Source organism: Echeneis naucrates, chromosome 13 (genome assembly GCF_900963305.1).
Source record: "Echeneis naucrates chromosome 13, fEcheNa1.1, whole genome shotgun sequence".
Taxonomy (NCBI): domain Eukaryota; kingdom Metazoa; phylum Chordata; class Actinopteri; order Carangiformes; family Echeneidae; genus Echeneis; species Echeneis naucrates.
This window is the reverse complement of record NC_042523.1, coordinates 16,362,086-16,389,846: the sequence shown is the minus strand read 5'-3', so window position 1 is coordinate 16,389,846 and position 27,761 is coordinate 16,362,086. Positions and strand designations below refer to the sequence as shown.

At 41.4% G+C, this 27,761-nt stretch overlaps 1 protein-coding gene across 2 annotated transcripts in view; it reads right to left on the bottom strand.

Moving 5' to 3' along the window:
* Window positions 1-23,621, bottom strand: part of hip1 (huntingtin interacting protein 1) — a 39,387-nt gene extending 15,766 nt beyond the window's left edge. Inside the window, exons 1-8 of one of the 2 annotated variants that reach the window (XM_029517536.1) lie at window positions 23,316-23,621; window positions 5,578-5,641; window positions 4,716-4,858; window positions 4,451-4,507; window positions 3,369-3,449; window positions 2,189-2,265; window positions 1,383-1,444; window positions 266-406 (exon numbers count right to left, since the gene is read on the bottom strand). In XM_029517536.1, the coding sequence (XP_029373396.1) occupies window positions 266-406; window positions 1,383-1,444; window positions 2,189-2,265; window positions 3,369-3,449; window positions 4,451-4,507; window positions 4,716-4,858; window positions 5,578-5,641; window positions 23,316-23,432 (742 nt within the window). In that variant the 5' untranslated portion in view covers window positions 23,433-23,621. Of the gene's footprint in view, window positions 1-265; window positions 407-1,382; window positions 1,445-2,188; window positions 2,266-3,368; window positions 3,450-4,450; window positions 4,508-4,715; window positions 4,859-5,577; window positions 5,642-16,082; window positions 16,549-23,315 lie in introns of those variants that run through there. The other variant, XM_029517537.1, reaches the window with a different exon arrangement.
* Window positions 23,622-27,761: the final 4,140 nt, after the last annotated feature.

Here is a 27,761-nt window from a genome sequence, read left to right as displayed (position 1 = left end):
AATCTGTTTGTATGACTGGTGATTGCATGAAGCCCATTTACGAACTGAATTATTAAAATAAGTGGCATTTCCCTTTAACGTTGAGTCAGTCCTCCCACTCACCAAGACTGGAAATAATATGGTTGTCCAGTCACAACAGAACTGTTAGAAGAATTCAAAATACTTGTGTCCAGAACTATAACAATGAGCAGTTTTTACTATGTTCTGTTTTCACTGAGCCTGTTTTCAAGCTGTTCAACTGGCAGAGAGGAGGTGGGTGACTCACAGGAGTGCAGCTTAAACAGCAGCTTCACAGTGTAGTCATACAGGTGGCTGCAGTCCAGGATGACTTGGATGAGGGGGGCCAGACGACACTGACCTGCTGCCGTCACAGACACTGACCGAGACATGTCTAGGGAGCTGAATACTGAATAGGGCATATGAAAAAATGTATTCACAAGATTAATATATACACACACAAAGTCATGTGAGCTTGTCATGTATCATTGGAAACAAAGAAAGGAGCCACCACCCATTCACACATCAGTTACTTTTAATGCAAATACACAGAGTGAAGCTCATTAATCATGAATTTTACGACTTAATCAAGTTGAACTCTCTATTCTTTTCACTTCATCAGCAACTAAAATTGACTTGTTAAGTATTTGAAAAGAAAAGACGTCCAGGGCTGCGTAAAAACAGCAGGAAAAAAAGGTTTAAGTGTGGTAGAGAGGAAGCAGCAACCTGAAACACTAAAAGCATTGTCCTCTCTGCCTCCATCACTACACCCTCTTGCATTTCCATGTTGCCTTGCTCACACCATCACCAAAGCCAGTCCCTGAGAGCCTCTGTGCACTGCAGAGGCGTGGTTTCCTGCACAGCCAGAAAACACACGCTGAAACACAGAGACACCTCAGGCCTGGCCTCTTTACCCTTTTATCGTGTGATCCTTTAAAAATGTCAGTCCAGGAGGAGGAGATAACATCATTATCAGGACACAGAATGAAGGGCAATGAAAAATAGAAACCAGAATGTAATTTCCACCTGTTCATTTATGAATGGGAGTGTACAACTTTTCCAGCATTTCTTCTGAGCTCCTGGTCACATCCTGGTTGTCTATTTTTAGCCCTGTCCATACTTTAAAGGATATTAATCCAGGGTGACTCACCCAGACAACAACAGGGGATTCAGTACAGTAAGAAACCACTTACAGCCCTGTAGCAGACAGATGAGGTTGAGCTGCAATAATACTATTGATGTCATGAATCCACATCCGCCTGTAAAGGATTTCTATTCCTGTCAGTCTCGTCCGGTCTGTCAGAGTGTCATTTTTTGTGCATCTATGTGTGCTCACATTATGGTCTGTCTCAAATGGGCACAGCTGGTGTTACAGAGTAACTTACCCCCCAGGAAGAGGTTGAGCTCACACTCCAGGTAGTCAAACATTTCTACTGTCAACTGGAAACTATGAGGGAGAGAGAGTGTATGCTTTAATAAGTGTACACACACACACACACACACACACACACACACACACGGGAATACATTTTAAGGCTTCAGAAGTAAATGTAAGAAATTAGAAACAAAATAAAACATATGATTTGCTATACAAAATTATGTTCTAGATACTTTTACTTCTTCAGGCCTCTGATAATCTAAACTTCTAATTTGCCCTTTTAACGAAAGATCGGTTTGTTTCTTCGGCACTCTAAAATGAGTGAGTACCTGGCATGGTTGTATTAAAGTGGCTACTTTAACAAATGTACAAAGTCTAATCTGCTGGGACAACAAATTAAAAAAGGAGATCAATAGGTCAAACCTGCTGATGTTTTAATTGCTGTACGTTAGATTGATAATTGCAATATAGTGATTTACTTCTGACAACTTGTTTTGTCTCAATCTTTTGAGTTTATTACACTGTGAACATGACTCTAAATCAGGGTTAATGTATCCATTACATTAAAACTGTAAACTGCATTTGTTGCAGGTTACAACACCTTTGGGGGATTCTTATATCAATATCCTCATTTGTTTTACTGAGCTATGAATAGAAGCTCTGGTGCATCTTCATTTTATATCACACCTCTGGCCGCAAGGTTGAGCATTAACACCAAAATTAACTGGAGGATCCTGCAGGCCTGGCCAATAGCACTCCTGCTCAACAATAACAACAACGACAGGATTTGAAGCAGCGGCGAGTCATACTCACAAGTTGTTTACGTCATTTTCTCCTGCCTCATCGAGCTGTCTGTTTGACATCTGCAGGTTACCAGGGAAACGAGGGTTCTGAGAGAGACGAGAGGACAAAGCTTCAAACTCAAATCAGACACTTCCGTCGAGCAGCCAATTGTTAATCTTGTCTGTTCGTGTTGAGCAGTTAGTATGCAGTGAATCTTTTTTTTTTTTTTTAGCTGAACTAGCATCAAGAAATTGAGATAGTAACATAAAATTATAATGCTGCTAGGCCAAAAACCAAAACAACAAGCTGGAAAGGTTACAATAAGTTCCTATAAATCTGATGTGTTTGTAATATTCGACACACAGCTTGAGGTGAAATATCTGAAGGCTTCCTCAATCAGATTAATGTAGTGTTTGAACCTTGTCTGCTCACAAAATTTGTCTCCTGTAGCCTACCGTATATCTTCTCTCACTAGTTAGATCCAGTCCAAACAAACTCTGGCTCTGCATGAAGTCCACTGCTGTTTTGCTGCCAGTAACGCTGGACTTACATAAAACTGTAGCACTGAAAGTCAGCTAGCTGATAACTCTACATGAAATTATGCCATTTATTCTTATTGCGTTTGACGACACTGGACCCATAAAGAGAAAAAAGAACTTGTGGGCAATGCAGTTATCTTTCTGTGCAATATTTTACGCATAAATAGATGATGAAAGTAAAATGGATGTAAATTATTCTTCAAATTATTATTCTAGTTTGCCAGGTGTTTGAAGGTGCAGCTGGTTGTTGATTTAGTGACCCTTATTGAGTGAGTGGGTGATGAGAGAATGTTTATTATTTGTTCCTCTGTAAGCTCAGAAGATAATATACACTTCTGCATATATATATATATATATATATATATGTGTGTAGTGTGTTTGTGTGTGCCTAGGCTGCCCCACAATACTGGTTACGAATTAAACCCCAGCAACAACTAACCATATCTGCCTGTGATAGCATCAAAACAGGCTTTTGGTGGCTGCAGCTGTCTCATAAAAACATTACAGATTCTTAAGAGGCCATTAGTGTAAAAGCCAGAATTTTGTATGAAGCCACCCCCTCTAACCCTCCCCACTGCAGAGACATGCTGGCACTAAAAGGAGAGACTGAAACAAAGATAATGAGTGATGAGGGAGACTGGCGCTGGGTTTTATAGGCCAGGCCAACTCACTTTGATGTGAAACTCCATTTTGGTGATGAGCAGTTTGAGGTAGATGCTGCACAGCTTCCCATAGCCTTCACTCAGGTGACCCTGGGGAAGAGAGAAGACAACGAACAAAGAGACATTAAGAGAGAAGAGGAGAGACGAGATCAAAGTCAGAAAATTCACTTTCCTCCTCTTTGCAGACTTGAAGTTTTGCTGGTTGCAGAGCAAGCAAATCATTTCGCATTTTGAAGAAATTCGTTGTGGCACTTTGGCTGAAAGCAGCATACAATTAACATTTTCATACTGCAGAGCTAAATTGCAGCACATAAGCTTATGCTTACTGCACTGTGTACAGTCTTCACTGAAAGACACTGATTGGAAGTGGAGCAAGTGCAGTTCACTTCACTCTGTGTGAACATGCTCCTCTTCTGTGAGTGTGCCGATAGTGAAATTGCCCTAACAATCTGGCTTCTCACTTCCTTTTTCCTTGAGCCTGGGTGTGGAGGGGGTGATGACCCAACAGGATAGACAGGCTGTAACCTAAACCCCAAACTTCCTGTATCCTCCTGCCTAGTGACATCAGCAAAATCTGGGAACATATGATTTAAAGAGTGCGCAACTCTGACTTGGCCTCAGCCTGAGTCACTTCTGCTTAAGACATAATTACAGACTGGCAGATTTTACAGCTTACTGAAATGCAGTTAATATGAATGTATACGATAAATTTGTCAATCAATAATGTGAAACTTCTTTTCATTTAGCTCAATCATAACTTTTCACTTAGCATTTCTCCAATAATGTTTTTCTGTTCTGACAACATAACAAGATTTCGCAGTTGACATAATATTATTAATATTTGGTGAATTTCACATGTCCTAGTAAATTACAAACAATCATGCCAACAACTTGGAAGTCAGTTGGAGGCTGTTCTGAAATAAAAGATGAAAAAAAAAAATTCCAATATTTCATGTTTCAGTCTGCTATTCGGCTGCATTTTATGAAAATACAGTCCCCAATAGCAACGGCACGATGTTGTACTCCTTTAGACTCATCTCTATACAATCTGTGATGTGGCCACATTAACAAAATAGTCTCTGTGTCCTTACCCACATCCTGCTCATATCAGTTAAATCAGCTTTGTTCCTCATGGAGTCCTTTATCACCTGGAGGGACAATAGTAGAAACAGAGGGAGGAAGTGGAAGAGCAAACAGGGAGAAGAACTCACACGTACAAAAAGATCTGATGAAGTATAATTATCAAGTGTAACAGTGTTGCTTGGACCGCTGTGTAGACACATTGTGTTAAGCAGAGACAAAGCTCCAGTGGAGCAGACAAGAAGCCAGAGTCTGATTTGTGCTGTGATGACGTACGTTCGGATGTCCGTCTCGTAGCAACTTGTGGAAGACGTGACAGAACTTCCAGCAGAGCACCGCGTTGCTGGAGAGAGGAAGCCGGTTGACCGCTGCCCAGAAAGTGTGTGCACCTTTCTCATGATGGGTACCCAAGATGCAGGGTGACAAAGGCAGTCAAGGATAACAGGCTCAATGTTCACATCTGGACTGAAGGAAATCCTTTCAAACCAACCCTCACCCTTTTATAGAAGCGTACAGTTTTTGTTTTTTTGTTTTTTTTTAAGTCAAGATTTATGTCTCCCATATTGCCAAAATCTGTCGTTTTCTGCGAGAAGTCAATGATTTCTGCAGTTTAAACTTGGTCTTCATGAAACTCTACAGCTCACAGAATAATTTTGTTTATTAAAATTAAGGTCAAAAAACTGCTGAGGGATAGAATTTTGTACTAAGTGAGAAAAACACATGAAAAGTATGGCTAAACAATTCAGTGTGTGCACTGCAGATGTTTATTTTAAATCTCATGATTTTTTCACAAATAATTCTGCAGACCTCATTTTAAAAATGAGCAACATAATGGAAAGCAAAAATAATGAACTTTACACATACTGGATAAACATTCTCCTCATTTTGGGATTTTAGACTACTGCTTTGTGAAATTACGATTAAACATAAATGGGAGAAAAAAAAAGCCTCCTTCAAACAGTGCTCCTCTATGTCTGTTTCACACATGACTTAATCAGTTCTGCTGCAGGACCACATGTAGATGATGGGGCTACACTAAGTTTGTTGTGTTGATCCTGCACCAACATGACACTTTAGCAGCACAAAGACCCACATACACACACCCACACAGACACACTCACAGACAATATGAGGATATTCCTGGCATGCTTCTCTTTGACAGCGACCTCCTGTGTGTTGATGGCCTTATTGATGCTGACAGCCTGTGAAGAGGAGGAAAAGGAAGGCAGAGGAAAACAGAGGAGAGAAACAGCGAGTACAGATCAGCCCACAGGTTTTTTTTTTCCTCACTGCATACAGAAAAAAAAAAGAAAAGGAAAATCCTTCAAGTGTCAAGTGTTCCATTTAAAATCCGGCACCCTCCCACCTTTCAGAAAGTTGCTTTCTCCTTTTGTAACCACCTGGGGTATGGAAGCAGAAAAGTTTTTTAATAAAGGATGACTGGCCCATTTTCTCTGGAGTTGATATTCAAGGCAGCAGCCGAGAGGCCTCAGCTACTCTCTGCTTTTGAGGAGCCTGGCTGCCTCAGAAGCAAATGGCTGTCTCAACACACAATACATATGCATCTACATCTCCCACCTGCACAACACGTTCATCACTTTATATCAAACCAGAGTCGAGGCGGAAAAGGCACAAGAAGTTCACGTGAGTGAGGAAGGCGTCAAAATAGTGTGTGTGCTCTCTCCAGCGATGCTCACATGAAAAAAACGGCTTGTTTCTGGGCTCTATTGAAGGACCTGCCATCGCAAAATGTGTGGAGCAAGGATATAAACAAATTGACCTGAGCCAAAAAATTATAATTAACAATAGGACTATCGTCAGAGAAAATGATTGAGCTCCAAATATTACCTGTCTGTGCTGTGAAAACTATTTTGACAGAGAAAATGTCATTCCAACAGAAAAAAAAAAAAAAAAAAATGTATATCATGAAATAAGTCTTAAGTCATGCTAGCAGCCAAGCTAGGTGCTTTCAGCTAAACTGTATTAATTTCAGCTAGTTAGGAGCAGGTGTTTAAATTTATACCAACCATTTCAGTATTTTTGTCTAAACATCATTACATTAGCACTCCTCACAAAGTAGGCCGGCAGCCGAGGGTGATAGGAATGTAATTAGATTAATCAAAAAGGAGAAATTAAAATTGTGACCTGACGCTGGCTGCCGCATTGCCCAGAATCCAACAGCACCGTCCACAGTTTGTGGAGGGAAATTACAGTGCTATGCTAATAGAAAATAATGTCGCCTTGAACGGTACCCTCAAGCGGCGATGAGCAGCAGGCATCAGAGAGCGAGCTCCATCACTAAAAACTTCCTCCAGAGACACAACAGACTTTGTACTACTCTTTTTCCTCATACAGTCGTGATCTCCTCAGACCTGGCAACACTTTGACTTTGAAGTTTTAGACACATTTCACAGAAAAAAAAAAAAAAAAGATCAAGGGATGAAGATCAGTGAGAGTCTTCCCCTTTGAATTATGATTGTCTGTAGACGTTTTCATGGCAATTGATCCATTACAAGTCAAGATATTTCAGTCTGGATCATCTGACTGAGTAACCCAGCAGGCATCTCATTCATTAGCTGTGCACTAATGTTGTTGTTGGTGCACTGTGGGCCTCGGGGAGCGCTGTAATTTTAATGTCTGTGTATGTCAGGTACTCATGGCATTGACAATAAAGCTGACTTTGACCTTGACTTTGACTTTGCTGTTAGAAGCACTGACAGCATTGTTCCTGTTGATATACGTTTTATTTAGATCCCATCAAGGTTAGGCAGCCAAACAGGAAAGCAATGTGATGAAATAAACATGAAAACAAGCCTGTGAAATGTTCCTGCTTTAACGCCTGCACTATTTGAGTCTAAACTGTTTCAGAAGGTTGTAAAACAAGGTGTTCTGGAGCAGCATCTGGCTGACATATCACTTCTTACATAAGGAAAATGAAAACAACATTATCAATCTTCTCAAAACAAGGAAAAAAAAAAAACATAGCTGGAACAATCACTTTGTCACTTTGGTTTCATAGTATGAATTGAGAGTGCGATGGCTGGGGTCAGCAGAGGACAGGAGGCCTCTTTCATAATCTCACTTCCCACAGATGTCCTGAGTGTGCTCCTCCTCTTCCAGTATGTGAGCTGTTCACCATGAGAAATCATTGATGGAAGAGGAGGAGTGGGCCAAGAGAAGGAGGGAAGGGGGCAGGACTGAAGGAGAGAACCAAGGAACAGCAGCTTGTGCGCACTGGACGATACCAGTGTCATCAGGATGACACAAATCCAACTCTCTACAAATATAATTACCAAAAAAGGCATTGCCGCCTTCTATATATTTACAACAAACAACAAACAGGCGTGTCAAAGCCTGTTTTGGATTTACAATGTCTGGAAACTCGGTCCAGAGAATATTTTATCTACAACCATAATCCCTTCAGAGACATAGCTCAAAATAAAGGTAGGATTACACAAAAACAATCCGGTTCAAAATTCAGCTCCTATGCTCTCCACCAAACATTACACAACAGTCCACACACCAGCACAGTGTAAACTGTGTGACAATGTGACATGTTCAATGTGATCACCAGCCAAATGTTTTATCTAATTGGCATGCAAAATTCAGATTAAGTCACAGGAGCAATTCACTAAAGTTCAGACAGCGCTAGGATAAGAGAAGGAAGTTCAGGAGGAATGATGACCCAGCTGCTATTTTCAACATCACAGAGTTTAACGTTCACACCTTCCACCTTTCTGTCATCAAGTATGTATGACATCACAGCATGTAAACACGATGGCTGGCTATGCCCCTGTGGCTGTCATTAAACATGCATGATATTGACTACACATTACCACTGGAGCAACAAGTCCAACACCTGTCCTGTTGAATCAGCAGCACAACCTGAGCCAAGGGCTCTAGCTGTGCGTGCGTGCGTGCATGCCTGTGTGTGTGTGTGTGTGTGTGTGGCACCACTGTAAAGGTCAACACACAGCAGGGTTCACACAGTCTTGTGCAGGGTCTGCAGAGGAGAGCTGAGATAAGTCCAGTCTGTTTCCTCTGATCTTGACAACAATGAAAAGGTTACATTGGAGCTTTTGGGTTGTAAGAAGTTTCACTTCCTGCTTATGAATAAAGTTGCCTGTGGCTTGTCAACAAAAGTCACAAACAGGTGGATTTATGTTGATCAGTTCTGATAAAATCAGATTTTCCAACATTGCCGTTATTACGAAGTTCCTGTCAAGCTAAACACGGTTCGCATGGCTCACTGGTGAACAAATCAATACCATTAAGAAGCTAATGCTTTCGCAGAGACGCTGTTTCTCTGATTACTTGTATGTAAAATAAACACAGGTTCAGTTCATTTATTCAGTTCAGTTTATTGTAGAAATGTTTTGTAGGAGAGATGTTCGTTTAACTTTGTGTAGAGATTACGGTGTTTCACACAAAGCACATTTGTGGTGTCGGACATTGCACTTGACTGGATACTGGCTGTTATCCATTTTTGTTCATCTCCACCTTCTTCTTCCATATTGTCTTTAGATTGTTCTGTAGGGGACAACTAACCTAGCACAAAAAAGATGCCGCACAAAGTGGGCCCGTATTAAAATACAAAAGACTCCGCAACAACTACACAGACAGTTGCACAAATGTCAAGAAAATACAAAACTTTAAAGTAAATTCTTGCTTCACTCACATCACAGTCTTGAATGAAAATCTTTATATTTTGAACTACAATTAACTGAATTTGAGGCTTAGCTCAAGGTCAATTTGTCTAATTTTTCCAGAGCTTTTAACGTAATTATGGATTTTTAAAATGTCTGAAAAAGTCAGAAAGCAGAATTAGGGTTATTTTGTATTTTATCTTCAAAATCAAGAGTGAGCTGTTACAGTCAGAATTTAACAGCTTGTAGGTTATGTCAACCTTTGAAGAATACCAAAGTAAAGCTTTTTGGAACTGACTGGTGTTACGGTTCAGGTTTTGATCCCAGAGTTCAGAAAAATAATGATTTGTATTGTGGGGGATGACATAAAGGAATATGCAGCTATTTAAACGAAATGCAGTGAACATTTTGTTTACATTCTGCTCACATTTGCAATATAATAGCTAGTAAGGAAGTAACTCTGGTAATTTCCTGTCACTGCCCTGGTTGTAAAATTAGAAATGGTGACATTGTCACATGTTGCCATCAGTACAAGCAATACTGTGGTTAAAAAAATAAAAAAATAAATAAAACACAAAAAAAACCCAACAACAAATTACCCTTCAACAGATATTTTTTCTGCTTCTGAAGTCAGCTGGTTATAGATGTTAATTACCCATCTAAGTCACATGAAGATATCATCAATATCATCAGTGAGTTTTCCGTAATTGCGTGGTATTGGCTAATTTTCCATCCCCCTTTCTTTCTGTCACTCACACATTAAAATGAAAGGATGATTGAGAAAGTCCAAATGCAACTGGTTCCCACATGAGGATGACCCAATTAGCCCACAGTGAGACTTTGTACTTTGTGTTTGGGTTGAATGAAAATGCCAGCTGCCTAGGACTCCTGGCAATGGCTTGAGGCGGCTTGCTGGCATCGATACATCAATGGCCTATTAGCTCCTTGTGGTGCCACCACTGACACCAGCTGACAAAGTGAAACCATGAGAAATGAAATCAGGTAAGGAGATCAGAGGTGAATGGTCTTAAATTGTACAGTCACTCGCTGTTAGATTTCTTAATTTGGGCAGAAACCTACGTCACCATGTCCGCAGCAGGCTAACCTCCACTCCCATCCTTTGTACTACTTCCCTCGTATTTTCCTTTCACCTTTCCCTCACTTTAATCACTATACACAGCAATGATCATGGTATTCACTCAATTACATCCCTGCTGAATACAAAACCCCTCTTTGAATCGAGTTATCTAAGGAAAAATTTTTTTCCACGGCTTTGCTTCTGAACAAAGTGTTATTGATACAGTGTTGAAAGCATGTTAAGTTGGACCTGGCAAGCCCTAATCGGCCGTTCTGTAGAAAGCTGGGCATTGATATGCTGATCGTAGCCTGGCTGTGTCCACTGAAGGGTGAGTGCAGAGCCCAGAAAGAGAGAGGAAGCATCTTCCGTCTAATGAAATAGCCTTCACTCATCAACTCCCTTCCTCATCCTCTGCCTCTAACCTGAGTGACTCCTCTGACCCGACTGCAAAAGCATCTGACTCATGCCTAATGCTTGTCTCTGCAATGTAAGTTCCATGTTAGACCTAGATGTCATTGTCATTGCATTATCACTCTATGGCCATAGGAGAAAAAAGTTGGTGCTGTGGGATATTTTTGCGTCAGTTGCGACACATTTTAAATCAACATTAATGATGGGACGAACTTGAAGCCGGAAGTGTTCAATCATGGGAAGATGTATGTGGAAAACCCCGCCAGAGCCAAATGAATGGGGGCAGCGTAAATTTGGAAACACTTGTTCTCCCTGGATTTAAACTGTGGTGGTTGTAGAGGCAGAGGAGGTATCCTTGTGTGACCCTGATGAGTTATTATGGGAGAAGAGTGATTAATCTTAGTTACTATACAATGACTATCTGGCCCCGGTCATTATGGTCTGCAGACAGACTGAGCAGCCCTTTTTTCAAATCATTTCTTCATTGCTTTCTTCTCAACCTTTCTAGGAAAGAAGTACACCCTTTGTCTCAAAAGCTTCTTCAGGGTGACAGTTTTTGTTTTTTTTTTTAATTTGCATTATGCTACAAATCCCCTTCAGCAATATAGATGATATATTAAATACTCAGACTGAAGGCTTTTCCCACTGTAACTGTAGGGAGCTGAAAAGATGAGCCCATTAATTAGTTAACTGAAAGAAAATTAAAGAGGAATTAGCTTGGTAATCAATTATTCGGTCATCTTTGAAGCAAAATCTGTTTGTGATCTCAGGTTTTCAAACACGAGGATCTGCTGCTTTTCTCTAATTTAGATCATTGTCAAACCAACCTCTTTGCCGCTGACGTTTGCGGTCTTTACAAAATACGGCAGGATGCAGGAAGGTTAGCAATCGTTAAAGGTCATTGGGGAGACAGACTATCCAAAATGCTCCCATATCTTGTTGAACTTTTCACCAGGGATATTTCTATCCAAACAAATTTTGATATGACATTCGATTAGCTGATGATTCAGGAAATTACAGATGACAGGATAACAATGTTATCCACAACCCTCATTTGGAGACTGCACATGCGAACACTATCTCCCAAGTGCACTTGCAAGAAAAAGCACAGATACACATAAATATTACACAAAGGTGAAATCTAAATCAAAACAATATTATATTGTTATATTGTATTGTACTGTATTATATTATACCAATATTTATTGTTTTTTCTTTCATGCACTTTGGGATGATGAAATGCGCTGTTAATTATACATCATAGTTGTAATTGTCTTTGTGTTGCTAATTTAAAATGAATAATGATTCAGGTGTCCCATAACAGAGGAAGGCAGCTACACTGCTGCTGAGACTTACGGAGGGTAAGTTAACAAGATCGTGAGCTGGGAGGGGGGACTGAAAACAGGGAAATGCCTGTTTGCGAATGCAGTGGCACTGTAATGCTGAGGTGCAAGAGTTGAGGCATGGTCATTGTGACTAAGGCACTGGGGTGGAAGGGGGGTGAGAGGGGTGAGGTGGTGGCACAGGCGCTCAGTCAGGTTTCCTGTGTTGGCACACCCTGTGCTGGCCATTTCCTGCCTGCCTGCTGAAAAATGCCCAGTGCCGCGACTCTCCCTTCGGCTAAAAACCTTGCTCAGTCAACCCAGACAAGCGGTGACTGAGACAGACAGTCCGGTCAAACGTTTCATTCTTGCTGTAGTGCTCACATTTCCTGCCAAATGCTCCCAGGTGTCCGTCAAGGAAAAGTGCAGTAGTTTAAACTTTTTTTCCCCCCTTTTTCGCAGCTCTGTCAAGCACTTATTTAAAAAACGTATTTGCCAAATTTAACAGCGGTATGATCAAGGTAACATTTCTGAAAATATGGAGCACCATAAACTAACAATCAGATTAATTACACACAAATGAACAGCTTTGGAAAAAAGAAAAAAAGTTTGAGAAGATTATCTGAGCCACTTTATTTGGATATGAAACTGGAAGTAAGTAAACTGTAATAATTCCTTACTATGTTGTGTTTTGATGGTTACGCTTTTTGCTCTGTTTTGGTCTCTGCTAACTTCTAAGGGAAATATTTGGCTGTGAAATACTTCACTCTGATCTGCAGCTAGTTGTTTATTTTGTCTTCCTGCCGTTTGGTGATTTCCATGGGAGAGTATTTGCCGAAATCAACGGCAACAAGAGCTGCAGTGTAGGACCAAAACAAATCCTTTCAAATCAGATCAGCCGATTATTCTATATTAATCACTTTGGTATTAGGTTTGAGGAAAATTTCACAAACTGAAAATAGGTTTCCTTAAAAATAGCACAACTCCCCTCATAGTTCAATACGAAAGACCAAAAACGAACATTGGAAACCGGAAGGTGACTTTACTGCAGAGCATTTTACACAATCACACGCTCTCTCTCTCACCACATGTTAAAACAGCATGAAAGGCCACTTTTTGCAAATGCTTTCAGAACTCTGATAATAAATGGAAAAGCATTTAGGCCAAAATATTTTTCCATAAGTAACTCCACCCAATTCAAAAGGTTTCTCCTCTGAACAGAGCCATCTGTGTTGCTTGTTTAAGAACCATTTTTGGATGGCATCTGACGTGAACATCCGCTTTCATACAACAGTCAGTCCACACCTCTTGGGACAAACAACAGGCTGTCAGTGAGGAGAGGAAGGTAGTGGAAAAGATGGGACGTTTTTAGAAGGCTATTTTCCCTGTGTACTCCAGTACACACACAGGGAAAGACCCGGCTGTGAGAAAGCAGAATTACAAACTCAGAGGGATGGCATTGAGTGGGCTTCATGACTCTGGGCTGACCTGCACTATCATCATCAATCAATAGAATCGGCATTGCAATTTAAACCTCTGTTCATATGTGACGGTGACACTGCCCTTGAATGCTGCCTCAGCATCTATCAACCTAATAACAACCAAGAGCATGAAAAATGAAGGGCGGCTATACGAGTCGCGTACAAGCCTCTCAAACTGGAAGTGGGAGTTTGTCTTCCATAGAAAGCACCAGGCGTCTTCTATCCCATTACTAACCGGGCCTTTGGTGATACAATAGAAAGCATGAAAACAGAGGATATTTTGGTGTGTGTGACCTCAGAGCACTGGCTTCTGTTGCTTAGAGCAGAGGTGGAGGGCAACAGCTGGTTTTAAGACTCACACACAGTGAAGGCCTGGCTCTAGCATAATTAAACTCACAGGCCTACATCCCCATGGCAGGTTTATGAGCCTATTAAGTTTGCTTTCTGCAACCTCGTGTAAAGGAGTGTCACTGGTGAAGCTCAGCTTCCTGAAAGACTTGTGAACTCGTGAAGAGGTCGTGAAGTGCATGTGCAAAATACACCAACGGACATGTCTGCATGCCCGTTGGTGTATTTTTATGAAGGACTTAATGATTGCTGGTTTAGTAATCTGACACCAATTAATCCATCCCACAATTGTAAAAGTAGTGCATTGGAAGTTCATTTTATGGCAGTGAGAAATGATGCATGAATTCTTTTATACAACCCAAAGTTGATCTTTGAATTATATTTTTTGGTAATTAGTGGAGGAAAATAAAAATCAAGATTTCACTTGAGACAATAATGTGATAGTGATAGTCTACGCAGACAGCCAATAACAGTCTGAATCAATTCCCCAATTACGATTCAGGCTGGTGACCTTTGCTGGATGCCATCAGCCATCATTATGAGCAGCATTTTCTGAGGTTTCCTGCTTGTATATATCATGAATTACAATAAAAGAGACACACCAAAATGATACCAAAAATATCTGAGACATGTCTCCTAGATGAAGTAATAATTCCTTATGCGTCACCTTTTGATAAAACAGCACAAAGATATTGTCTCAAAAAATTATCCCCAATCCAGGAAAGAGTAGAACTCTAAATGCAACACAAAGTGCTCCTGCAGTGCAATATCAGTATATAAAATTTTTTCCTCTAAATTTTTGTTCCTTTTGGGTCCATTAAGCCCTACTGTGCTTCACCACCTTTTCTGCAGTGTGGGACTAGCAGGTCTGGGAAGTCTTGCTTCTTGTAAATTGGACTCCATTTTCATACCAATTCACCTCGCCATGTACCAAAAAGTCAAAATATAGCTACAGTGAAAGAAGGTTATGGAGAAGCATCCTGGGGAAGTTTTTTCTCACATGGACAGCAACAGGCCTGTCTGAAATAATTTTGAAAATACTGCTGAAAGTAAATCTTCTGGAGGAGAATCTCCATCACTACACTTCCACCATGTCTGAACTTCAACGCTCTGATGAACTTTGGACCAGAGAGCAATCGTCACTGACAAACGGTTTGGATCTGTCGCTTCTCTACACTATTTACGTTTGCTATTTGTTTTAAAAATGTCCTTGAAGCACACCCTCCACACACGTCTCATACAATCCCTTTCCTCTGGAGCTTTGGAGGAGAAAAGGTCTCTGGGTGTCCTTTCATGTCACCCACCATCCCCCACACCTACACAGGGGCTAAAAGTACAGCCATCCATCCATCCATGCTAGCAGTGAAAGGCCAGTGTTGTTGCTTTGGCCTGTGTGCACCTGCTCTGGTACACTCAGAACACTAAAGACCACTGTGAAGGACTACAGGCAGACTAAGTCACACAAAATCACACAAGATTCAGATTGTAGCGACTTTAAAAGTCTAATTGAATTAAATCCGCTCTGTTCTACAGTTTCTACTGATCGTCTTCTGATTAAGACCATATACCACCTTAGAATGAATCCCTGATGTGTCCTTAATGTCTGTAATACAGTAACGGTCACAGATCAACACACTGTGTTCCTTTGGGTTTGTTTCTAACAGACATCAATATAACTCATGGCATATTTAAGATGCTGAACTTTTCCCATTAACCTGTGTGTGGAGACTTGGCCAAGTGAAAAGTAGAAAGCTGGGGCCAACAGGGGAGCCCATCTCAGACATATCAGTCCTGGGCTCGAAAATAGACTTAAAGTTAAAGCTCCCAGACCACAAATCCTACTGCAAACAGGAATAAATACTGCTGGTTTATTAAAATTCCGTGTCTGCAAGTCACTAAAGGGAAAGTTTTGACCCTGGAGACTCTGTCTCTAAATAAGAGTGGATGTAAACTACAGCCCGGGCCTAGTGGACCTGGTCTTCAAGGACTCTGTGTCCCGGTTTACAGACCACTGGCTGAGGAGTCACACTGTTCAGACCCTCGTGCTTTCTTCTCCACAACAAAACCCAAACTTCCCATTAGCACATTAAGCTGTGATCCAACCAGACAGCAAGTCCCTGCATGCACTGAGCATAACTTGCACGTAATGGTGCAAACCCCGTGTGTGAGTGTGTGTGTGTGTGTGTGTTTGTGTTTAAGAGTGTGTGCAACAGGACTTCTGGTGGACACCACCCCCACCTATTAAAAAAAAAAAAAACAAAAACAAAAAACAAAACAACAACATGCAGATCCTCTGTGTTCCAGCTGCTGTTACTTTCTTTAAAAATAATATCTCTAATGGGTTGTTGGGCACTTACAATTTTACTGAGATCCATGTTGGTCCACTCGGAGCCGCAGATCGGAGCCGGAGATCGGAGCGGTCCGCCGGATTTATCCTCGCGCCGTGTAATTAGTAACGGGAAGGCGATTGAGGCAACAAATGCATTTGGGAGGAGAAGGGCCGGAGGGGGGGGGAGGAGGTTAGCTCAACATGTGTCCCAATTTGGTATTAAAACACTCCCTTATCTTCCCTTCCTTCCGCGTCCTTTCTCCCTTTTTTCTGCGGGCCCTGTGTGCTCCTTGATCGGCAAGGACTTCCAGCATCCGACCGCCGAGGAGCCGAGGCTGCCCGGCAGGGAAAAAACGCTGAGAACCGGGACTAGCGCAGAAAAGCCCGGCTCATTTCACCGCAGCCCGCTCCGGTCCGTCTGTCTCAGCCCACATAGCGGCTCAGACCGAGGCAGGAGGATGCCTTTATTTTGCAAATAGCCCGCTCTTCCTGCAGACAATGGTAGCATGGAGCCCGCAGAGGAGGACGGCTCAAGCCCGGTGGTTCTCAAGCTGGGGTCCGAGGACCGCCAGGGGTCCTGAGGGAGGGGGTGGGGGCGGTTATCCAGGAAATAAGCAAACAGCTGGGTCTCCTCTGAAGACTCCATTCATTAGACAGTGTGAGTCATTGGTAGTTTTTGGGGGGTTTTTTTTGGGATTAAGTGATCCATAAAGTCATCAGGTGTTTACAAATCCTCTGGCCTCGTTTTCACAAGACAGAGTTTCAGGATTCATGCTTGAAAAATTCATTGATGATCAAGATAGAATTTGTTCGTTCATTTTGGGTGAAACAGCTGAAGCCAAACATCCTTCTAAGAGGCTGATCATAGTGATGAATGAATGAATCAATACTGTAACATTAACAGGTCATATACATGAGAGGATCTGGATCCTGCTGTCACACATTAGAAACACAAACACACACACACACACAAACAAAATATGTCACTATGTAATAGGTTATTGAGTGTGAGCAGAGTTATTGTGCTTTATTAAAAACACAGAGCCTTGACTACAGCTGGTCTCAAAGGTGAAATTTTAAGGGAAGCTCAGTGTCCAGTGCTGCTCCAATGATCTCAGTGTCCCAGACACCACGAGAGCAACTTTGGGTAACTGATGCCCCCATCTGGTTTCTCTGAGACTGTCTGTCTGTTGTGTTCTGTTTTGTGAGTCAGTGTGCAAGGCAGAATGAGAGAGAGCCGGGTTTGTAAAGTATTATGACAGTAGAATAAGACAGAGTCCTGTCATGTCTCTGTCTTATGGCAGGTTAATGCACTTTTAAACCACCTGCAAAAAAAAAATATATATATATACATACACACACACACACACACACATATATATATATATATATATATATAGCCTTTGTGTACCCTGAGGTGTGATGTGGATGGACACTTGTGGACCAACTCAGATCTTGTGTAACTTTAACATACAGCACGACAACCGCTCTAACTATTAGGTCAATAATAGAAATTGTGTTGCTAAAACGGACCATCGTAAGCTTTGTACCGGTAGAATAAGTGGTGAGGCAGTTTATCTCTCAGTCAACTAAAACTGAACTAAAGTAAGGTGTTATATACTGCATTTGTTACATTATGTGGTGACACCTTAAGAGCTGTTTAACATGAATTATTCATGTGGATAATTAAAACAAAGATTATATGGTTTAAGAAGACATTTCTACATAAATAAATCGGTTTTGGTTTGTATGGTTAACAATGCTATTTTTGTCACGGTGGTCTATCTAGAAACAATCAGACTAAAGTTTTCTTCTTTTTTTTCTTCATGCTGGCCACTGTTTCCAAAAGGCTTCTCTATACAACCGCAGGACATCAGCTGACCACCCGAGGCCTGGCCAGCCGCAATAATCAATATGCTGCTCATTACACCATCGGGGCTGCGCATTATACCTCCAGGCAGCTGAGCATAAACTGTCTGTCTCCAGACAATGCCGGCTCTTTTCCAACATGACTCTTCACTTCCTGGTACGGCGTGGGCCCTTCGCCGATGGCATCCCCACACAGCATTTCTCACATACAAGTCCCACTCTGTCACTGCCTGGGTTTGCACTCAGCCACTGAGAAGTCCTGCCCTTCTTAATGGAGTCAACCAACCTGTAAACTAACCACTTCCCATTTTAATGCATAGGTGTATAAAACACAAGTTTAAGTTTGTGCATGGTGCAAAGTGCAATTTAAAACAAACAGGTTGTTTGTTTTGTGATGTCATTGTGTTATCTGTCCCAGCCATGTTTTTCCATTCAGATCAATTCTTCAAAACTGAGTTACACATTAATGATCCTTACTATGTTCTTTCCTCAACTGTCACAGATCTCTGAATGGTTGGAAAGGAGCGAAAATTATGCACCAAGTTATTTGAACTGGTGTATTCTCCAAAAGCTATTGTAGGTATAAACCTTTAAATCCTAAAGTCCTTTAGAAAAACAAGTCCAGTAGAATGGCCAAGTTAGTGCAGTTGTGCTTTTTTCTCATTTTAATAAGGTAGTTGCTGTTAGAAAAAGGATTAATGGGAACATCCTTTGAATCATTTCCATGATCTGTGTTGAGCAAACAGGCTTAAACCAGAGCACAAAGGTCAAAGTCCTTGAATGTTGCTGTGTCTTTGCTTGACTCAAGGCTGACTCTGGCGCTATGGCATGGTCATAATTTTATGGAGTTATATAAAAATGCAGATAGAAATGCCCAGTTTTTTTTTTTTTAAGTAGGTGTTTGTGGCATGTACATATACAAGTCAAAGAACGATTGGCATCTAATGCATTATTCAAAAAGGAAGTTCCTCAGTAAGACTGAAGTTTAAGTCTTCATTGTCTGTATGTGCTGTTGGAGCTCATAACAAATCAACCTTTCATTTGAAGCAGAATCCTCTGCCTCAAGCAACTTTCACATTACAATGTTATGGGAAGCACAATCTTTTTCATGTGCCTTTAATTATTTTAGAGACTTGAACCTTTAAATTCACCTGATGTGTTATTTACCTATGTGAGATTGCATGGCAGGCGTAAAAACTGAATATTGATGTTTATCAGCTTGTGCTGGAACTGCAGCCCAGGCTCAGTCTGTATAGGATACATGTTGTCACATAGCTGAGGACTGTATCGTATTTAAATGACTATTAAAAATGAGGCCTCTCTGTTGAAGTGTGAGAGCATGGCTAATTTGCATGCCACACACTTACACTGAGGATGTAGGTTTTATAACGACTTTTGACCTGTGTGTGCACAAGAACCAAAAACAACTCTCTATCGTGTCTCTCCTTCTTTCTGCTTTACTTTGCTGTGAAACACAGAAGCGATTGCCAAAACAATCTGTAAATCAAAGCCATCGTTAATGCCACCAGGAACTCATCTGTGCACTTTGTTCCACTTACTGACCTGTCATTCATGTCCAGCTCTATTATTCTACAGCCAGCCAGTGCAATGAGGCCACAAACCACCGCCTGCTGTTTCTGCTGCCTCAGTGGTTTTAATGGTCTTGCTTTCATGCATTGCCTGTCTGTGTGTCTGCTGCATGTACGCGGATATCCCTTCATAACTTCCCAGCATTTTAAATTCCAGGATATAAAAGAAGTCAAGACAGACTAAAGACAATAAGCGTTGGAGGGGAGAGCAACAAGGCAATCTTAAAGACAAAAGACAAAGGAGAAAGAGGCAGAGAGACAGGGGGATTAAAAAAAAAAATGCTTGTCTACATCCACACGGCTGATTCCTGACTGTGCCCGAGGCCTACGGCCCCTCTCCTCCCCCAAATTCCACAGCTGCCGGGGCACCAAAAAGGACCACAACAAGTCTCGGGGAGACAAGGGGTGACCGTTAAGGCACGTCTACCCACACTGTATATGCCTGGGACGCGCAAAAAGAGCCACTAGTCGGGGGAATAAAGAATAACTCAACTCTTTTGAGGAAAATCTTTAATCCTGAAAATTTACGAGAGTTCATAAAAACTAGTTAGCATGTTAGCATATTAGATGAAACACATAAATGTGAAAAGATGGTTATAAATAATGGCTGAAAATTAGCATGCATAAATTGGAAATATCATTTAATGTAATTAAGGCATACATTGAAAAAAGGAAAGGAAGAGTTGAAGGTAAGAATTAAAAAAAACATACATTTTAAAGTATAAATAGAGAAATGGATAAAACATTGAACGGTTGAACGGGTCTGTACACGTAGTCTTAAGAGACAAGTACAACAGTGAAACTTAAACATTACTCTAAAAGTAATATGTAAATGGTCAAAATAGACAGTTGTGCATCAAAGTGTGGACTTGGTTACAGGTTGTGTGGCAGCATGAATGGAAACCTGACCAAACCAACAGGCCAGCTGGTGTCAGTTCAGAGGTAACACACAGGCACTTCAGTCCATCCGTCAGCTGCACCTGCATGTGCTGGACTTTTTCACCCATCGCTGCCAAACACGCATGGACTCAAATACACATACAGACATGAGCAACAACCATGCAGACAAGTATAGACTAAAAGAGGAGGAGGAGGCTGGCAGGCAGTCTAATTTTAAGGCCCTAATTATGTAACATAAAGTGTGGTGTCACATGGTGGCTCAGTTTCTGTGTCCCAGCCAAAGAACTGGAGTCCCAGAAGTTTTCTACAAGCACTAATTGTGGTTCTTGTTGGTCCAGAGATCACTAGCTACACCAGCTTTCACATGACAAACCTCTTGTGGCCCCTCACAATTCACAGACTGTTTTCAAATCCAGGAAAGAGATGACATCTCTGGCATTCATTTTGTAGCCTTAAAATAAAGATGAGAAAACACTTTGTGTCCAGTACTAACTATTTACTTATTGGTTTTCCAATTGCAGTTGAGAGCACCGTAGTACACCAAAACATGCAATGATGCCCAAGACAAACACACCAAAGATAAAATCCCCCCCAAACTCTAAATTAAAGAGTCAGCTGCTATTATGAGGCTAAACATGTCATTAAAACCAAGCTCTGTGTGCTATGTGGCCGCCCCAGTTCGTTCTTTTTATAACCCGATGTGGACACTATGTCACAGAGGGTTTTGAACACACCCTGGTTGTTTATCCAACTCAGCAGAGAGATAGGCAAGCACTTCTCAGAATCAGTCTTTCACACAACAATGCCTTTGAAGTCAAACCAGGAGACGCTGCTGTCTGAGGGGATCATATTCATGTGAATGAAAAGACTGAACTCAGGTTTCATGTTGAACATATGAAGGATGACATACACTTAATAATCGACATCACAGGTCATCCTTCAATCTTCTCACCAAGTCCTTGTGCTTCCTACAGGTGTCATTTTTTGGGCTGGCTTCTCTGAGTAAGGAGCTGACACAATAAAATCAGTCTATAGCTTAAAGAATTACCTTATAAAAAGCATCAGATATTTATGAGCAGGAGATGAAGAGAAAAAGGGGACAGACAGGCAGACAGACAGCTATGCAGGTAGACAGTCGGTTTTCTATAGGGGAGGTGAAAGCCAGCCACCCAGCAGATTTAGGCAGCTTTAGAGCACAACAGATCAGATGAGATTATCTCTCACTGATCTCCTGTAAAGTCGACAGCAGAATCATTGATTCCTGCAACGCCTGCCACAGCCCCAGATCCCCAGTCAAAAATCAACCACGAAAATAAATAAATATATAAATAAATAATGTCTGCATGGTATTATGGCTGTAACAAATCCTAATCAGGGAATTGAAACTATTGGAGCCCAGTATGAATCCTACTGTTCCAGCTTTACAGAAGAGAAACCATTAGGATAAAAAACAAAAACAGCCAAGTAATATGCTGCAGGCCAGTCATGTTCGCACACCCATATCTTCCAACAAATGAGGGCTGGGGCTTGTTTTATCTTGCATGAATACTTACACCCTCAGTGAGCTGATTGACTGAGAAGCAGTTGTATTTGTTTAAATGGATCAAGGGGTCCAAACAGAGCAGAGGCATAAAAATCTGAGCTGGGACAAATACCTCTACCTCTGTTTTGACTTCGGCTGCCACAACACATGATATCAGAGCTGCATTCTCAGACATGGCATGGGAACAAACTATGCACACATATTACAGTGTTGCCTTGACACACTTCCAAAGTGTGAGATATCAGTCAGTGACCTACTGACCAGGCTTGGCTTGGGACATATAAAGCCATGCATGCGTCTCTCCCTGTCTGTAATCCATGCTGCAACTGTCCCGTGTCAGAGCGGTATGGGTTGGGGAGGAGTTAAACTATAATAGGCCATGTAGATGCAGAATCACCAAATACCTGCTGTGCACATTTAGGCTGGTGTTGACCATACGGTCCGATTTAGCGGTTGCTGTAAATGGGAGAAACATGTTGCTGCATTACCATGGCAGTTTGACTGCCTTGATTCATCTGACCTACTTTCTCCCCCCTTCTCTCCGCTGTGCCTGGTCTGGGGAGAGGGGAGGGGAGACCACCAGGCAGGAAGCAGTGGGCTCCACAGCCTAACAGCAACCTACATACATATGTTTACTGGGAGAGAGAAAGAACACTTCATGCCAAGTAACTACACGATTCATTATTCATCTGCAAGTATCACATCAGAACCAAACATTTCAAAACCACATGAACCACTCTTTACTTATCTCCTATGCCTTATTATAATGCAGAAGTCACAAACCAGGTCTCATTAGGCCATCACCATCATGAAGATCACTGATCCTCCTGAGACCAACAGGCCTATAGAAGACCCTGACAGACTGTCAAACGAAGCATCAGCTTGCATCCCTGTTGTCTGGGTTTATCCAGCAGATAGGCTAGCAACACAGTTATCTGAATTCAAAAGGCCATTGACCTACATTTCAACGCTTCTTTTGTTGTGCATTGGACTCATTGGTATCTGCTGATCACAGGCAGACATCAGGGAAAGTACCAGTCAAATAGTCATAATTTGGATCAAGCCCTGGAAGCGTCAAAACTGGAGAAATGGCCGAAACATGCAAAAAAATGTATAATAATACATGGAAAATAATATTAATAATCAAAACACAAGAGAAAGTGTTAGTGAGTTGTGCCATTTTTGTTGGCTCCTTAAATGCAGCTTCACTTCAGTCAAACTGTCACTACACATAGTTTAGTTTGAGTTAGCAGCACACAGCCTGACATGACTGACATCCTCCCACCATCCGGCTCTCAGTCCGGATCTTCATCCCACGCTCCAAAGTAAAAACATTTCGTCGCATTAATGCGCTCCTTACCTGCCCCCTCTCAAAGTTTTCCCTCTCCAGCTCCAGGCTGTTGGCTCCTCCGGTCCGTCGGATCACTTTGGGGATAGCGTTGGGTACTTGCTGCATGGAGCTTTTCACTCGATCCATTGTCGGTTGTGACAGAAAAAAAAAATATATATATTTACACAGAAACACACACACACTTTCAGCCGATAAACAGGCTACACTGTGAAAATAAAATAAAATAAAAAAAAAATAATTAAAAAATGACGGTAACTATGGCGGGCAGCGGTCCATGCTGTGCTGGACTCGTCGCCCCGATCTCTGGATCATTTGGCCTTTCTGTCCAACACCCCAGTCAATGACAGCAGTCTGAACGGCACCAGTGTCAAGCTGGCCAAGCTGCAGGGAGAGCACTTCCGCTTTCAAAATAAAGCCCCTTTTAACTAACCTGTGCCTGTGGCTACAAAGGCAGTTCGTGGAAATATATCAAAGTTTATGCACTTTCATGGCTTGAGAGCAACTTCTTATCAGCAGTTCTATAAATTATAGTGTCAGCCTGTATTAGTTATGTAATCCTAACCAGGCCTATTATTTATAATTAACCATAAATACTACAATTGGCTCCAGCAGCCCCGCGACCCGGAAACAGAAGAAGTGATAGAAGATGGACGGAGGGCTAAATACTACAGGTGAGGTGCAGAGGAAATGTAATGCCATATTATTTATTTGATCTGGTGAGTTTTAAACAAGCTATTTTAAGAAATGTGGTTTTTAAACAGATGGGCTAACAGAGGAGGTGTGCATATTAATGTCATAATGTCTTGCTCTAAATTCGGTTCTTTAATGAACAAAACAAAAAAGAGACTTGAAAAAGGAAAGGCTTTTAGGTGAAATATTCTCAGAGGACTTTTTATTTTGATGTTTTCTCTGGCACCATGTGTCTGACTCTTCCCAGTGTATTCAGCCAATGTTTGGAGCTCCTGCAGGATCCACCCTCACCATCAGTTGTCTGTTGGAAGGTTTGTTGTCAAATCCACCCCAGCGGCCTGATAAATCATGATGATCATAACTGCTGAAGTCATACCAATGCATCCTCAGCTTGGACAGGTGATTCTGGCAACCTCAGTCAAAATAACGTCTAGTCTCCCATACTGGTATGTAAAATAAGACAAATGTCTTGTCTCAAGCAGAGGTGGACGAAGAATTTAGTTGAGTAGTGTACTTAAGTACAGTTTTTGAGTATCTGTACTCTATTTGAGTATTATTTTTGAGGGATACTTTTACTTTCACTACATTTGAAGGACATATATTGGACTTTTTACTCCACTACATTTCTATTGATGCTCTCGTCACTCGCAACTTTTGCACTAGTCTAACATTACTCGTTCATTGTTTTTGTACCACCTCTGCCCCTCCGTGTCTCTCTCTGTTACCTGACTGCAGCTGCACATTTACCTACCAGAAAACAGCCTGGCATAGCAACAGTAACCAAGGGGGTGGGGCTTAGAGAAGGCTTAAAGAAGGCCAAACCATTTGTTTTGAGGCAGGGGGTCAAACTTCGATGGGTGAGTTTGACAGATAAAATTAATCCATGAAGCACTGAAACAGGGCCATGAAATAATTAATTAAATGGTGAAATAATTATATATATGTTTACATTTAATGAACTGGTATATTCTGTTTTTTCCTGGTCCATATTCTCTGGTCTGATCTGGTTTAGTCTCGGTCCTGTTTCTGGTCTAGCCTGGTCCGTTCCCGGAGGGGTGCTGTCACCAGTCTAGTCCGGTCTGGTTCGGCCTAGCTCCTGCTCGTAACCAATTACCCAATAACCTAGCCCTGTTTGGCTGCCCGCACCGGAATTCGAACCAGTCTCTTATCTGGTCCTGTTTACTTGTTATCCGTTTTTCCTTGCTGTAGCCCGGTCAATGATTTACCATCTGCCCATACCGGGAATCGAACCCCGGCAGCACTAACCATTACGCCACCGTGCTGCTCAAATTCAACCGGCAGACAAAAATCAGCAATGGGGAACTATACTGAAATGTATGTTGATACTTGTGGCACATAAGATATTGTGCTAAAATAGCTGGTTAATATCCACACAGCTCCACTTTAGGAGCTCCGACTCCGGGTCTTCGGTCCTGAGTCTCTCGTTCACTTGTCCCATGGCCGCTGCAGTGTGACCTGAACATTCCCCTTTAAGCAGGTGGGCTTCTGGGTAATGTGTGACGTAGTCAGCAGGTAGACATGTTGTGTCGTGTGTACGCTTGCAGAGAAGTGTGTTTGTCCCTCTCTCTGGTGAATGGTGTGAGAAGTAACATCAGCTGTAGCCACTGTAAGCTTTGTAGTCAATGTGATGAAACTCAAAGTCCTGTGCTGTGTTGAGCTGAATAAAGCCGGTCCATGTGTTCAACTTCTCCGCCTCTCCTCTTAGCCCTGACTGCTAGTTACCATGGTTACCAGTGTAAACGAGCCAAGCTAAGATGAAACAGACTTAGCTTTATAGCTAGCTACACTAGCATAAGCTGAGCTAGCTAAAGTGCGGAGCCGCGACTCTAACTCACTAATCGCCTCCATTTTTGCTGTCATCCTGCATCTATGACAATAAGTACTACCATAAAAGGAGGTACAGTGTGTTGGAGCAGGAAACATCTAAAACATGCAGGACAGTGGCTCTCCAGGACCGGAGCTGGAGACCTCTGGACTAGACCGGAACCCTCCAGAGACCAGAGATTAGACCGGATCCCTCCACAGACCGGTTCTTTAGGACTTCTTTAACTGAAAGTATTTTTGAGCTATAAACATGTCTGTAGCAGAATCGCATCAGTGTATTGTATAATTACAATAAAGCTGCTTTCCTTTCCTGTATTCCCTGAGGTATTTTTTTATACTTAAGTCATATTTTGAGGAAACTTTTTACTTGAATTGGCGTAATATTTGACAAGGAGTACCTATACTTTTACTCAAGTAGTGAAGTTGTGTACTCTGTTCACTTCTGAGTTCAAGTGTATTGTTATATATCAAAGTAGCTGATTTATTTGACCTGATGTGCTCATAGTAATATGGCCTGCTGATAAATCTGCTGATGTTAAATACGATAATGAGGACCTTTGACACACAATAATTAAACATGATGTATAAAGTGACAGCCACAATCTAAGGCTCTCAAGATAAACCCTGAAATATTTGACGCTTGTACAGATAAGTGCCAGCACGATTTCTCCAAGTAAGAAACACTAGTGAACACTACTGAACATTGACAGTAAACCACTAAACATTATCAGCAATGTCTGATATTGTTCAGTGTATCATGAAGTATTGATTACTTAGTGGGAGGGATTATCTTCCTACTTTCCCTTATGTTTTTAAAAGAGTTGTTCGCTGCGGTATAAAAAGTGCTGTTTGCTTGGATCAGTTTCGGTAGCGTGGGTAGGTGCTGGTTAACCAGGGCTGACCCTGCCCCTGGAGTTCCACAGGGATATAAGGAAGCAAAGGGTCACTTCCTGTCAGCAACTATTGGCACTACATTATTAAAATATCTGAATGGCAACAGACTGTGAGCCCTTGCTTTCAGACAGTGAGTCTGCATAACTCAAGGCCACCCCCTGCTGTTTAAACATGGGAACTAGAACTCGGCGGAAATATCCGATCCTTTGTCTAAAAATATGGAGTAAAGACAAAAAAAAAAAAAAAAAAGGCCAAACCAGGTTGGAGGTTTACATGTAGCACAAATGTCATTGGCACACAAAAAAGCAAGGAATTAATATCCACATTTGCTACCTTTTACCTAACCTTAAAAAATGCAAAAAATACTACATTAAAAGTAAATCTTTTGCATTTCAAATCCCACATAAGCAAATATAATTATACATTATTAGCTACAGGGACTTCATATTATAAATTTTTATCAAAATATTGTTGCATGTTGACTGCTCTGGCTGATATAGTATCCTATAATATATTACATTAAATATACTTAACCCTGAAGCATCAATGCACAAGAAACCTTTTACTGTCATTATTGTTCAAATTGGATCTTAACTGATGTTACATACAGTTAAGTTGTTCAGTGGTTCTCAAGGCGACGTCAAAAAGTCAATCCAGAGTTAGGGTGATGAGAAAGCCATAGTCAACTTTTGGAGATTTGGAGTAAACTGGTATTTGAACGATTCCATCTAAGAGGGGAAATCTTTATTTATTGGCGTTTGAACCAGGTAAGTGTGATGCTAGTGTTTCAAAATGATCGGTTAAATAAAATACTTTAGAGAACGCCTTTCTCTAGAAATGAAATTATAAACTTGGCTTCATGTCAATTCAGTATAATTAAATATATAATGACAAAATGACGCTGATTGTACATGATGTTCAGATACAGTATAAGTATACTGATGAAGCAAAAAATAATACGAAAAAAAAAAACAGATTAGGGAGTAGGAAATCTCGCGAGATTACCACTGTAACGGAGGATTGGGG